Raw genomic sequence first — 14,346 nt, forward strand, 5'->3', positions numbered from 1 at the left:
TCCCAAAATCTATATGACCTCATTTCCTTTCTTCAAGCAAGGAGATAAATTTGAGTTTATCTCCTGCATCCTTGCCAATCAGTTCACAAATAAAGCTGATTTCTCAGGGTCTCCCTGGTGGTGCAAGGGGTTAAGCACAGCACTGTGAAGCAATCTGCAGCCACTGCAGCATGAGTTAGATCCCCAGCCGGCCAGGGAGCAACCCATATGGCACAGCAGACCTCTCCTGCTCGCCCACTGCTCCCCTCGGCAATGTACTTCGGTCAATCTGCCTGTTCTGTTCCCCACTCTGTCTCTAGTGAATCCCCTCACCCCCTGCACCTCTGGCCTGCACCCCAGCTCTTGTATGCATAAATAAACAAATCTTAAAAACTGATTCTTCAAATACCTGAGGTCATTATCTGATCTAGGTATGTGTGTATTGGGGGGGACCCACTGTTGGACCAGTGTGGCAAATCTGGTCAGGCTCTCACCTGGGGGATGATGGTGAGCTGAGAACGCAGGTCATGGAGTCCGATGTTGGCCACATTGAGGCCATCAATGAGGATTTCACCTTCTGCGGCCTCCAGGATGCGGAACAGGCAGAGGGTCATAGATGATTTGCCAGCCCCAGTGCGCCCCACGATCCCCACCTGAATGGGGTGGGCAAGGGGCTGTCAGGGTGAGGCTGAGGCGTCAGTGACAAGATTCCCAGGCTCTCCCCTGGAGAGGCTGAGCAGGAGGCAGCTGGGCGGGAGCACTGGTTCTCCCAAAGGTTAGGGCTTCCCACAAGGGCTGTGACCACGTTCCAGGCACAAACTCACTCCACACACACCTTTTCGCCACTGTGCAGTTGCAGATTCAGGTCCTTCAGCACCAGCTCCAGGCCTGGGCGGTAGCGCACGGAGTAATTCCGGAACTCCACATTGCCCTGCAGGGGCCAGCCCTTGGAAGGGCAGCTGCCTGCTACCACCCAGGGGGCCTGGCCCAGAGGGAAAGACAGGTTCTGCATCAGGGGGCACCACTTCCCCAGTGGCCTGGTCCTCTCCCACTTTTCAATCTCCTTCTCTCTCTCAAGGCCCTCTCCAGCCTCATCCACCATAGTCCCCAGGGACAGCCCCTGGGGCCTAACCTGTGGTTCAATGAGTCCTTTATCCCTCTGACTTTGTTCTCTAAAGAGCCTTCTCCTACTCTCAACTTGTGCCCTGCCTTGACTGCCCTAGTTCCCCCTTTCTCCATTTGCTATTATCAATCATTACCATGATGAGCAAGGCAACATTCTTGCTCATGTGAGGCTTACATCCTAGAATAGGGGTTATACAGTCAACACATAAGTAAATCTATATAATGTAAGGTGGTGATGAGTCCTGAGAAGTGCTTGGTGTTGCCACAGAGTGGTCAGGGAAGGCTTCCTGGAGGAGGTGATATTTAAATAAAGACCTGAAGGAGGTGAGGTGACAAGTCAAGGCAATAATCTTGGGGGGAGGACATGCCAGGTAGAGGGGAGCAGGTAGATTCCTCCAGGTGTATTCTGGAGCAGTGACAAAGGTGAGCGGTAGGAGACAGGTGGTGGGTGGTCCCATCATATAGGGCTTTGCGTGCTATGGTTTTTTATTTTGAGTAAGAAGCAGTCATTAGAAGACTGCGCACAGAGGAATGACATGATTTCACATGTTTTTAAAGGATTCCTCCGGCTGCTAGGCGGCAAAGGGAGAAAGGAGGCTGGAAACAGGAAGACTAGTTAGGATGTCATTAACACAAATTGGGCATAAGATGATGGTGGCTTCCAGACAGGACTGACTGCATAATCTGTGGGCCCCAGTGCAAAATGAAAATGTGGGGCCTCTTTTAAAAAAATTACTAAGAATATCCAGGTGGCAATAGTCAAGCATTAAACCGAGTGGGAGAACCTTCTAAGAATGGGGAGCTGTGTGGCTGCACAGGTCACACACCCATGAAGCCAGCTCTGCTTCGAGGCAGGGAAGCCAGATGTCAAAAAGCAAAACAAACAAACAAACAAAGCAGAACAGCCTGTACAGACGCTCCTGGTGGGGTGTCAAAAGAATGGGCAACCTTGGGGGAAGAATTTTTTAGCATATGCAGAGGAGACCAGGGATACAGATAAGAGAAAGGAGGAATGTTAGACTTGAAGAGAGAGACTCTGAAGATCCCAGAGATGGGGTGGGGGCGAGGGGATGATAGTGGTGCCTGGGGCAGGCAGGGCTGGGTGGAGGCCAGGGAGACACAAGAGGACAGGCTGAGAGGAACAGGGGGTACGGGGGCTCAGTTGTGACGCACCAACTCAGTGACAAACTCGGTGACACAGCCACAAGGGGGTGCCTTCCAAGGAGAAGGGAGGGCTCATTTTGGCTGAAGGTCACAGAGAGGTTGAATTTAGATGAGAACAGAAGGTTGTCCCCTAGGTTTGGAACCACAGAGGCCATGGTGAGCAATCTCAGCGGCTCGAGAAGGCCAGAAAGTGGACTGCAGAAAGCAGATGAGTTCAGGAGTTAAGGGAGTGGAGACCTTATTTTAAAACAGGCCTCACGACAAAGGGGAACAGAGAAGCGCGGCAGCAGGATGTAGGGAAGGGGGTCTACTAGTGTGTCTAGAATGGAAGAGATGTTTGCGCGTGGCTGAGGATCATCCAACGGAAGCAAGACTGACATGCAGGAGACAGAGGGTGTAACGGAGGAAGTGAAGTCCTGAGTGGCCCTGTGAGCGGGGAGGTGGCCTTTGAAATAGGGAGGGATGTTTCTTGTTGAAAGTGAAAGGAAGAGGGCCTTCCTGGTGGTACAAGGGGTTGAGCACAATACTGCCAAGCTATCCGCAGCCTCTGCAGCCCGAGTTTGATACCACAGGGCATAGCAGATCTTTCCTGTCTCGCCCGCTGCTCCCCTCAGCGGTGTATTTCAGTCAGTCTGCCTCTTCTGTTCCCCACTCTGTCTCTGGTGAATCCTCTCATCTCCCACACCTCTACCTGTACCCCAGTTCTTATATGCATAAATAGATAAATCTTTAAAAAAATAAAAGAGAAAGGAAGAGAATGGTGAAGGGCCATGGACAGGTTGGAAGTCTGGAGACTTCACAGGCAGAGAACGTTCACATCTGATAGATAACCTAGATAACCTCTTTTCTCATGAAGTGTAAGGGAAGGTCAAAGGCTGAGAATAAGAGAGAGGGAGATGAGGGGATTTGAGGGAAGAAATCTTCAAAACAGATCTTTTTGCAAGTGGGAACATGTGTTTCTTGGGGAAGGAAAGCAGTGGTCTGTGGTTAGAAACTACAAGTAGAATCACAGTAAGTGATTTTTCTCCAGTTAGATTCTAGCTGTTGAGTGTCAGCACAGAGATGGTAGATGTGCTCACCGGGCTGGGATTTTGTAAGTGCCTAACAGGGTACAGGGAGGGAGAGAGGTACAAGGGAGGGAGTTGAGGGCATTGGCATCGGAGGTGCAGAGTCCCAGCTAGATGAGCTCAGGGACAGAGGGGCAAAGGTGGGTCTCAGCATTAGAGGGCCCAGAAAGAGGACTGTGAAGGTGAAGGGCCTAGAACTCATGAGCTGGTGGAAGGGATGGAAAGGGTGGTTGACAAGTGATGCTTGACATGGACATCTCAGAGATGGTGCAGCTTCTGGGCACGAAGAGGTCTGGGATGTGACCACAGGAGGGAGGGAGAGGAGAAAAGTATGAGCCCCTCAGTAGGGGACAACTCTTTTTCCCCAACATATGACATGCTGCCCCGCCTGCTCCTTTGACATGACTGATCTCTTTGGCTGGAAAGCTCAGCTTCCATGATTACTCCAACTGTGTGATCCCCCTCTCTACGCTCTTCGAGTGCATCACCTCAGAATTCTTGTCATCCACTACAGTCTGTCTCACTGTCAGAATCTGCTCGAAGGCAGACCCTGTCTTGCTCAACTTGGAGACCCCTCACCTGCCAACATAGAGCTTACTGATGCTCAATAAGGGTTGCATGGAGGGATGAATGAATGAATCAAGAGCCACCAAAATAGGTGGCCTTGGAGTAAGGAGATGGGCCACCAAACAACCATCTTCAGCTGTTCCAGACTCCCCCTGCCCCAGGTGCATCCCAGTACCCACCTCAGTCTCCGTCTTAGAGTACTCCTTAACTCTCTCCACGGCCACGATATTAGACTCCAAGTCTGACAGCATTCGTATTATCCAGTTCAGCACCAAAGTTATCTGGCCAAAGAAACTGGGTTATGGAGGAGGGGAGTGGTCTCCTTCACCTCCCACTTCCTCTCCCCTGGCTTTGGCAGGAGTTCACACTCCTTAGTTATGCTCCTATCCCATCTCTGCTCCACGTGGCCCTGGGCAAACCCATAGGCATGCCACCTGGGGTTCCAACCACTGTTTCTTGGGCAGTGATAATGCAGATTTAACTAAGGGCCACCTACTCTAATGTTTCTCAAACTCTAATATGTAAAAGGGGTCCCCACAGAATCTCATTAAGATGTGGCCTATGATTCAGTTGATCTGGGTGGAGCCTGAGATTCTGCATTTCTAGCAAGACCCCAGATGATGTCAATGCAATGGGTCTTTGGACCACACTTTGAATACCAAAGAGTGTTGATAGACATGGAGGGTCTGGAGCCCCAACCTAAGCCACTGAATTAGAATCCACGTGTTACCTGCATCTCCAGGTGATTCATATGCACATTAAAGCTTGAGAAGACTGATCTGCCTACATGATCCTTGCTTACCAAAGCCTTTAAGGCTTCTACCCCCCCCCCCCCCGGAAACCTTGGAAATGTGGTCTACCTCACAGAAGCTCCATTTGTAGTTACTCAACCTTTTGACAATACAGGCTTATTTCAGGGTGACATGCCTGGTCTTCTCTCCAGGCTCCAGTCACCTTCTCTGTCTACTTTCTCTGCAGTCACTGGGAAGGAGTTGTATCTCAGGCCTACTTCCTGTGCCAATGCCTCTGTTAGGGTTGATCTTCTACATGTGCCCATATAGGGCTGTTCAATTTGTCTTTGGGTCAAGCTCCAAGACCATTCTCCAACACCCTGGGTAGAGAAACTCTGTTGGGTTCTCACAACTTTTTGCTCCTTCCTCCACAAAGACCTGCTTACCCTGCAGTGCAGTCACCTGCGGTGGACCTGTCTCTCCTTGCTTGAGCTCACAGTGCTGGCGAGCAGAGCCTGTGGCTCCCATGTTGGGCAGAGCAAGATGCTCAGGAGAGGCTTGCAATGCCTGGTGGTCTCTGCCCCAGGGGCAGCCTGTCCTGGGACCCAAACCCCTCCATACCTTTAGGGCATAGGACACAGAAAGGCCCACCAGCCCTGGGCTCAGGCTGTTTCTCCCAATCACAGTGAAGAGTGCAGCAAAGAGCACAACAAAATTTCCTACAGACTCCACTCGGATGCCCAGCCACCTGTGGAGATCAGACAAGGGGGAAACAGGGCAGGTGTCAGAAAGGGCAGTTTTCTATTTAGGGGGCAGGAAGGCTAGGCCATCAGGGTCTCTCCTGCAGAGACCCTCATGGAAACTCCTAGGGTAGTAGGGGGTGAGAGAGGAGGCTTCTGACCGGTTGGAGACAATGTAGGGGTACCAGGTCTTCTGGTTGGTGTCCACCTTAGCATCACTGATGGCCTCGAAGTCCTGGCTACGGCCATAGGCTCGGATGACACTAGTGCCTGTCACGGTCTCCGAAAAGTGGGAGTAGATGGGTGAGCGACTGACAGATTCCAGCCTCTTCAGTTGCCTTGATGTGGCCACATAAAAGCACTAATGGAGAATGTGTTTGGGGTCAAGACCATAGAACTCCTAAGAGTCATGCATCCCCTCTGAACCCCGCCCTCCTCCTGGCATCCTCCCAGCCAGCCCCATACTCCCCGTGAGACTTGCTCCTTTGTCCTACCACGAGGACCCAAGACGAAGGGTCCTGATATGGCCCCTTCCTTTTCCTCCAGTCAGTTCTACTCAGTCTTCCAAGTCATTTCCTCCAGGAAACCTCTCCTCATTCTCTCTCAGCTCCTGGCCCCTCTTCCTCTGGAGGGAGCCTGGATTACAGGCCTGAGCTGCCTTGACCTCCTAAATCAGCGAACATGTCTCTTTCCATTTAGGTGGCCCTTGAAATGTGCTCACACAGTCAAATACTTTTGCAAGGGCCTCCCCGGTGACGCAGCAGTTGAGCACTGGGTTGCGAAGCTCCCCGCGACCTCCACGGCGCTGGTTCAATCCCCGGCTGCTCCCCGGCCACCGGAGGAGGGTCCACATGGCACGCAGACCTCTCCTGCCGCCTGCTGCTCCCCTCAGCAGTGTACTTCGGTCCTTCTGCCTGCTCTGCTCCCCGCTCTGGCTCTGGTGACTTCTCTCACCCTCCTGCACTTCTGACTGTACCTAGTGCTTGTATAAACAAACAAACAAATAAATAAATAAATAAAATACGTGCCTCTTAAAAAAAAATACTTTTGCGAAATATGATCACTTTGTAATCTTTTTCTTAAAGATCTTTTTTTAAAATTTTTTAATTTTTCATTTTTTTTTTAAATAGAGGCATGTTTATTTATTTATTTGTTTGTTTGTTTGTTTGTTTGTTTTGTTTATACAAGCACTGGGTACAGTCAGAAGCGCGGGATTCACCAGAGCCAGAGCGGGCAGCAGAGCAGGCAGAAGAACCGAAGTACACTGCTGAGGGGAGCAGCGGGCGGCAGGAGAGGTCTGCATGCCATGTGGGACCCTCCTCCGGTGGCCGGGGAGCAGCCGGGGATCGAACCGGCGCCGCAGAGGCCGCGGGCAGCTTCGCAACCCAGCGCTCAACCGCTGTGCCACCGGGGAGGCCCTCTTAAAGATCTTCTCCCCACCCTGCCTGCTGTGGTTTAAGTTTCAGCCCTATTTAGCTGGATGCCTCTGCTTCCATCCCCTGCCCTGTGAGTCCCAAGACAGCCCTAAGTATGTGCATCCGAGAGTTCCCTGTCCTGGCACAAAGCACAGGAGATGGTCTCTGTACAAAGTGGCTGAGCATCTGTCCACCTTGTGTGTTACTTTCATCAGCTGATTAATTCACGTCAGGACTGGGACTCAGTAACACATGCCCTTTACTGTTAGCTGTATCTGAATGTTATCAACTCATCTATGTTCAAAACTTACATCCACACATATGTTTAGATATGCAAAAAGAGGAATAAAGAATAATGTTTCTCAAACAGTTAATGAGATCTTATCTAAACAGCCAGCAGGAGGGAGTTCCAGGGCCAGTCACAGTTGACAAAGATTTCATTTTATCCTAGCAAACCCCCTACGGATGTGTATTCTACTTTACAGGTGAGGAAAACGAGTTTCAAATAGGTGAAGTCTCTGGGGTGGGGAGCCACAGGGATGAGAGCCCACCCCCATGGAAGCCACGCCCCACGGAAGCCACGCCCCAAGAAACCTAGTCAGCTTGCTAGCTGCCCACCTGCACAAAGATGTAGACAGCAGCCAGGGGCACGATGACCACCGCGAAGAGCGGTGTGGTGACCACAATGACCACGATGGTGGATAAGGCATTGTAGAAGGAAGCCAGCAGCATGAGGATGGTGGGCACTAGAACATCATCGATGACGTTGATGTCCTTGGAGAAGCGATTGAGGATGCGGCCTAAAGGCGTGGTGTCGAAGAAGGACTGCGGCGTGTGCATCTTGTTGTGCAGCAGCTCACGGTGGAGCAAGCCAGCAGCCCGGACGCCCCCCACCGTTATGGTGAAGGCTGCTAGCATCACTAGGACTCCTGTTGGAGGACCAGAGCAACTCTCACTCACCTGGGCCAGGTGGAGGGCCACGTAGGGGCAGGTTCCCAAACACAGGGTAGCCTGGGGTGGGCTAAGCAGGCTAGAGGCAGGGGGACTACTAGAGAAGGTTAGGGAGGCATGGGGGTGGGGCAATAGCTGCGATGGCAGAAGACTCAGCCGCCAGGGCAGAATGTGTGGGACCCAGCAACCGAGAGATGAGGCTGGGCCTGGGGTCCTGGGGCCCTGGGGCCCTGGGGCCCTGGGGCTCTTTCTAGGTATCCCTGCAGGCTCACCTTGCAGAATTCCCAAGGCAGCAAAGACTCCCAGCCTCAAGGAGGTGTTGTTCTGTCGGCCCATCTCAGCCTCACTGGTCCAGGCACTGAGCCACATGTCAGCCCCAATAGCAGCTGCACTGTGACCCGCATACAACAGACAGACCACCAGTGTGGTGCAGAGCCCCACGGCCTTGACATAATCCCTGAACACGCTCAGCTTCACCTGCACAGCCATGGAGGTCAAGGACAGAGGACTCCCATGTCCTGGGATGGCTGGGGGCATGCCCGGGGCCACCCCACCCTCTCCAGCCCTCCCTGTCCACCACACTCACAGTGCCCACTTCTGCCTTCTCTTCCTGGATCAGCATGCCTTCGCCTTCTCCTTGCTTCATCTTTGTCTCTGCTGTCTCCTCTACCTTTTCTGCTGAACCCAGGTGTCTCCGGGGCACAGGCCAGTCCAGGCCCTCCTCTTCTGAGGACATGACACTCAGCTGTCTGTGGAGGTAGCAGGTCAAGCCCTGAAAGGAGGCCTCTGACACACCCATGGGAGAGAGCTCAAGGAGGAGGGTTCAGGCTGCAGCTGGGAGCTCAGGGTATGCTTGTCTCACCTGCTCCCCACCTGGCAGGGCCTGGGGACCCTGATACAGCTTTTAGGGGCTCACCTCATGAACTGTTTCTTGTCTTCATACATGACTGGCGCATTATCCATCAGGCCTGTGTGATCACTGAGCGTGTCTTCAATCAGCAGCACCATCTCATCCTTTGCATCCTCCAGGGCTGCTGTGGGGTGGGAGGAAGGACACAGAGGTCAGCTAGCTCATCCCATAAGCCCCCAGTATCCCCCATCCCAACCCCAATGAATGGTCAAACATGAGGGAAAGTGAGAGGGACTAAAAGGGCAGTGAGATCAGTAACAAAAACAAGTGCCCAGTTTTGTGTTGGAAGGGATCAAGGGCAGCATAAAAGACTTAGTCTAGACCAGAAGAAACACTTTCCATGAGGGACTATGCAGAAGGAGACCCAAAAATATAAGAGTTAGGAACTTGGGCTCTGGAGTCAGAGTGACTGAGCTTCAGTCCCACCTTCTCACTGCATGACTTTAGACACACATATGAAATGAGGATAATAATAGTGCCTGTTTTATTGTGTCACTGTAAGGATTAAAGAAAATAATACGTGTCAAGGACTTAGTAAGGGGCAACCAGACATGTTAACTGGATACATGGCAGTAGGCAAGAAAACCCAGGAAAAGATTTGTGAGCCAGCCCAGAGTTTGGGGTTGGGGAGCCAGGACTGAACAAGGAGGGGTGGGGATCTCATGCGCCCAGAAACTTCAGTATACTTCATGGAGACAGGGCCTGTTTGCTGATATCTCTGTGTCTGAAATAGTACCCACATTAATTGCTCAGTAAATATTTATTGATATATAAGTCACTTTCCAACCACTTGCAGATTTACCTATCAATGTATTATGAAACAGCCGACTGTACTAGCTGGACCTAGGCCCTACCCTTTTGAGTCTTGAGACCTCCCTGCTAATCCAGGATTGAGTTAGGGAAGTGGAGGAGGGGCGGACTACTGCCAGTTCACTCCCCCTCTTGCTGATGTCTGACAGCCACACAGGTGGTCCAAGTTTCCCCAAATCTCCCAGGACGACACTGGGGTTGTCTAGAGGTGCTCAGAGACGGGGAGTGTGATGGGAGGGCAGGGGATCCGGAGGGTCAGGGATGGCAAGTACCGGTCTTGCTGTCCTCCAGGTGCTCTCCGTTGGGTGCGTAGTTGCGCAGGAAGCTGGCAAAGGAGCCACTGCGCTGCAGCAGGGCTTCGTAGGAGCCCACTTCAGACACCTGCCCATCAGCGAGCACTACGATGAAGTCCACCTGGGGCAGGAAGCTGATGCCGTGCGTCACCAGCACCCGTGTCTAGGGAGAGGGCAGCAGGTCATCCATCCCTGGCACCGCCCTTGACACACACCCCACACAGGCACGAGGCCATGGGGTATGAGGCACCATGTGCCAGGGAGCATGAATAGGCACAAATGTGATTCACCCCACATTCCCTCTGCTGGCTTGGTGACCCTGCGGTGTGCCCACCATGGGTGTCCCCTACAGCCTAACCTGCTCCAGCTCCTCAGATTCCTTGCCCCACCCCAAGTCCCTCCTAGACTCCTGGACCTCCCACCAGTTCTCTCTTCTCTAGATCTCTCTTTTGCCTCCTTCAGTCCTCACCTTGCCTGCCAGCACCCCTTCTGGCCCGATGACTTGGTCAAAGATATGCTTGGCCACGTGGGAATCCACTGCTGAAAGTGGGTCATCCAGCAAAAATACGTCTGCGTCACTGTAAACAGCTCGGGCTAGACTGACCCGTTGCCGCTGGCCCCCAGATAGGTTAATGCCCTGAATGGAAGAGGTAGGTGGGAGGTGGGTACTGGGGAAAAGGAAGTCAGACAGGCAGAGGGGGCTTAGGGCCCTGTCCAGGTCAGTCCGTGTGGCAGGCCTCTAAAGGCATATTTCATACACTTGATCCTGTCCTTGTGATCTCTAAGGTGACAGAGGAAGGGGCCTTAGAATCCTCCTGGGCATGCAGGGACATCCTTCTCCTCTTAATCACCACCCTGCCTAGCTGGTTTCCTCACCTGCTTCCTTTATACTCTGGGAGGCTGGAAATCCCAGGAAGCCCTTAATAGCCCACTTATCTCCTTTCACCCATACAGTTTGTAGATGACTTTCACAACAATTTGGTTCTCAGGGCTAGTTCTTCTAGTCATTCTTGGGAAGTTTTGTTAGCTCTACAAATTAGAGTCCAAGACGTCAATGACGTTGTCCAAGGTCCTGAACAATTAAAGGGAGAAGCAAGGATGGAAACTCAGAAACAACCCCAGGTTTCATCAACCCTGAGACAGTTCAGTTGCCAAAAATGAGGTAAGATCTCTCCATTAATCATGGTGGGGAAACTGAGGCACAGAGAGGCAGGAATGGGCCCAAATGGCAGAAGCTAGAGGAACAGGCTGCTTTCTTCTCACCACTCTCTTCAGTCCCTCTGGAACAGGGCCCAGCTGTTTGGGATACTCTGAGAAATTGATCCCTGGGGAGAGCAAATGTGGGGGGTGGGAGCTGTTGGGGAGACGTAGGCTGCAAAAGTGTGGCTGCACTGACTGAGGCATGTGAGCATGACTGCATTTAAACAACCAGTCTACAGGGCCTCCTATGTGCTAGTCACTAAGTTAGGTTTTTGTGGGTGCAGCAGGGATGGAAAGAAGAAGCTGTGTCATGGATGGGAAGATCTTCTCTGGGGACATAGAACATTGAACTCCCACCTAACATGTTCTCACCCCCCTTGCCAGGCTCAGACTCTGATCATTTCTCCCAGATGACGACAAGAGTCTCCTCACTGGCCCCTATGCTTCCACACTAACCAGGGCAGCTTTCCAAAATACAATTCCCGCTCCTGCTTAAAACGGACAAGTTGGGCATCAAGATAAATAATGATGGTAATGGATACCCAATGAGTTAAATGAAAATCCATGAGCCCATATTGATAGAAAATTAATGATTAAAAAAAGGGAAGGAGGAGAAAGTTCTTTTTCGGAGTAGAATGCCATCTAATAACTACAGAAGGACTGAAGTTAGGAAATCACTATTTAGTAAGCATCATAATAAACACGAACTCAGACATGAATCATACATGAAAGTTATGTAATGAAATCACCACCTCAGTCAAGTGATCAAAGTTAACATTGGCAAGAAGACATGACTGACTTCATGTTTCCTCATTTATTGCACCAAGGATGCAACAGTATTCCTTGATGTTTCCCTAAAAAACATATAATCTGAATATAATTGTGCTTAAGTTGAGAGACATTTTACAAAATAACTGGTTTGTGCTCTTTAAAAAATGTCAAGACCCTGAAAGACAGAGACTGAGGAATTTTCCAGATTGATAGAGAACAAAGAGATATGACAACTAAATGCAATTCGGGATCCTGGGTTAGATCCCAAATCAGGAGAGAAAATAGCTAAAAAAGACATTATTGGGACAAATGATGACATTTAAATACAGACTATCAATGAGGTTGTAATATTTATGTTAAATTTCTTGATTTTGATCATTCAACTGTAGTTGTATAGTAGAATGTCTTTGTTTTGAGGGAACACACACTGAAATCTTTGGTATAAAAACAAAAAATGAAAGACCTAAAGCTATAAAACTCTTATGTGTCATCATATTTGGCAATGAGTTTTGGATATGACACAAAAAACACAGACAACAGAAGTAAAAACACATTACTAGAATCATATTAAAATTAAAAACTGCATAAATGATAACTAACAAAGTGAAAAAACAACCTATCGAAGAGAAGAATATATTTGCAACTTATAAATCTGATAAGGAATTAATATTCAGTACATGGAAATAACTTCTACAACTCTACAATAAAAAAATCAACAAGCTTCATTTAAAAATGGGCAAATTTAAAAATGGTCAAAAGACTTCAATAGACACATCTCACAAATGACCAATAAGCACATAAAAAGAGGCTCAACATCACTAATTGTGTAAATCAAAACCTCCATGAAATAACATGTCAAACCTATGAAATGGCTACTATTAAAAAAAAAAAAAAAGGGCCTCCCTGGTGGCACAAGGGGTTAAGATGCAGCACTGTGAAGCTATTTGCAGCCACTGCAACATGAGTTCAATTCCTGACCAGGGAGGTGACCCACATGGCACAGCAGACCTCTCCTGTCTCTCCCGCTACTCCCCTCAGCAGTGTATTTCAGTAGATCTGCCTGTTCTGCTCCCCACTCTGTCTCTGGTGAATTCTCTCACCCTCCGCATCTCTGGCTTGCACGCCAGCCCTTGTATGCATAAATAAATAAATCTTAAAAAAAAAAAAAAGACACACACAAAACCCAGAAAACAAAGAGTGTTGGCCAAGATGTGGAGAAATTAGATGTTTGTACACTTTTGGTGCAACCACTATGGAAAACAGTGTGGTAATTCTTTGAAAATAAAAAAAAAAATAAAATTACCATTTGATCTAGGAACTCCACTTCCAGGTATATACTCAGAAAAGTTAAAAGTAGGTCTCAGAGAGATATTTGAACACCCACATTCCTAGCAGCATTATTCACAATAGCTAAAAAGTGGAAGCAAACCAAGTGTTCATTGATGGGTGAATGGTTACACAAAATGAGGTCTATTCATACAGTGGAATATTATTCAGCCTTCAAAAGGATGGAAATTTTGATATATGCTAAATGTTGATCACCTTTGAACACAGTATGCTAAGTGAAGTAATTTAGTCACAAAAAGAGATACTACGTAATTACCTATATTGGAAGTACCTGGAGTTAAATTCCTAGAGAAAGGAAGTAGAATGCAGGTTTCCAGGAGCTGGGGGGAGAGGGAACTTGGGAGTAGTTGTTTACTGGGCACAGAGTTTCAATTCTGAAAGATGGAAAGAGCTCTGGAGATTCCTTGCACAATGGGATCACACTTAACACTGACCTGCACACTTCACCATAGTTAAGATGGTAAATGTTGTGTTATATATATTTTATACGAATTCTAAAAAGTTTCACTGATAGTCCATGGTTTTTATGGTAAAGGCCAAAATCCAAGGCTCTGCCTCACCCTATACCCTCCCCACCCAATCCTAATCTCCAGTTACACCAAATTGCATCCAGACGCCAGTTCACCCACTCTTCCTCGGCTCATATCTCCAGAGACTTTCAGTCCTTACAAGGCCCTACGTGACCTGGCCATCCGGTCACCTCTCTGGCCTCAGTTCTTCCTCCTTACCCCTGCTGGCTCCACTCCAGCCTCACTGGCCTCCTGGCTGGTCCTTGGCTGCCCGATGACACTCCTGCCTCAGGGGCTTCATACTTCCTGTTCTCTCTGGCTCGAATGTTCTCCCCCACACCAGGCTCCATGTCCCCAGATTTGGTCCACCCTCTACTTTGTTCAGGTTTCTGATTTCCCAAGCTACCTACACATATAGCCATGTACACATTTCCAAAGCCCGCCCCCATTTTATTCTCTCCCATTAATGTTTATCTAACAGATTTTACTTTTTGTTGCTTATCCTCTCCTCCCCCCACTGGACTGCAGGCTATATGAAGGCAGAGATTTTTCATCACTACTGTCTAATATTGCCTGGCAACTGGTAGGTGTGTAATAGAATCTGATGGATGAATGGCTACATGAGTGATGTGTTCCCTCTTCCTTAGCTGTTAAGATTCAGCTCAAAAGTGATGCTTTTCCTCCTGCAGCCCCCCCCCCCGCCCCAGCCTGGTGTCCTCTTTTTGCCCTGCAAGGGCCTGAGGCCTGGCCCGTGGAACATTCTACAG

At 49.6% G+C, this 14,346-nt stretch overlaps 1 protein-coding gene across 1 annotated transcript in view; it reads right to left on the reverse strand.

Moving 5' to 3' along the window:
- ABCC3 (ATP binding cassette subfamily C member 3) overlaps positions 1-14,346 on the reverse strand; it is a 41,804-nt gene that overhangs the window by 7,287 nt on the left and 20,171 nt on the right. Inside the window, exons 18-28 of the mRNA XM_037494271.2 lie at positions 10,222-10,389; positions 9,732-9,915; positions 8,656-8,773; positions 8,326-8,488; positions 8,012-8,216; positions 7,407-7,717; positions 5,535-5,734; positions 5,255-5,381; positions 4,082-4,183; positions 815-961; positions 474-632 (exon numbers count right to left, since the gene is read on the reverse strand). Of these exons, the coding sequence (XP_037350168.1) occupies positions 474-632; positions 815-961; positions 4,082-4,183; positions 5,255-5,381; positions 5,535-5,734; positions 7,407-7,717; positions 8,012-8,216; positions 8,326-8,488; positions 8,656-8,773; positions 9,732-9,915; positions 10,222-10,389 (1,884 nt within the window). The remainder of the gene's footprint in view (positions 1-473; positions 633-814; positions 962-4,081; positions 4,184-5,254; positions 5,382-5,534; positions 5,735-7,406; positions 7,718-8,011; positions 8,217-8,325; positions 8,489-8,655; positions 8,774-9,731; positions 9,916-10,221; positions 10,390-14,346) is intronic.

The sequence above is a fragment of the Talpa occidentalis genome, unplaced genomic scaffold (assembly GCF_014898055.3).
Source record: "Talpa occidentalis isolate TD23 unplaced genomic scaffold, MPIMG_talOcc4v2.1 talOcc4.7, whole genome shotgun sequence".
Taxonomy (NCBI): Eukaryota; Metazoa; Chordata; class Mammalia; order Eulipotyphla; family Talpidae; genus Talpa; species Talpa occidentalis.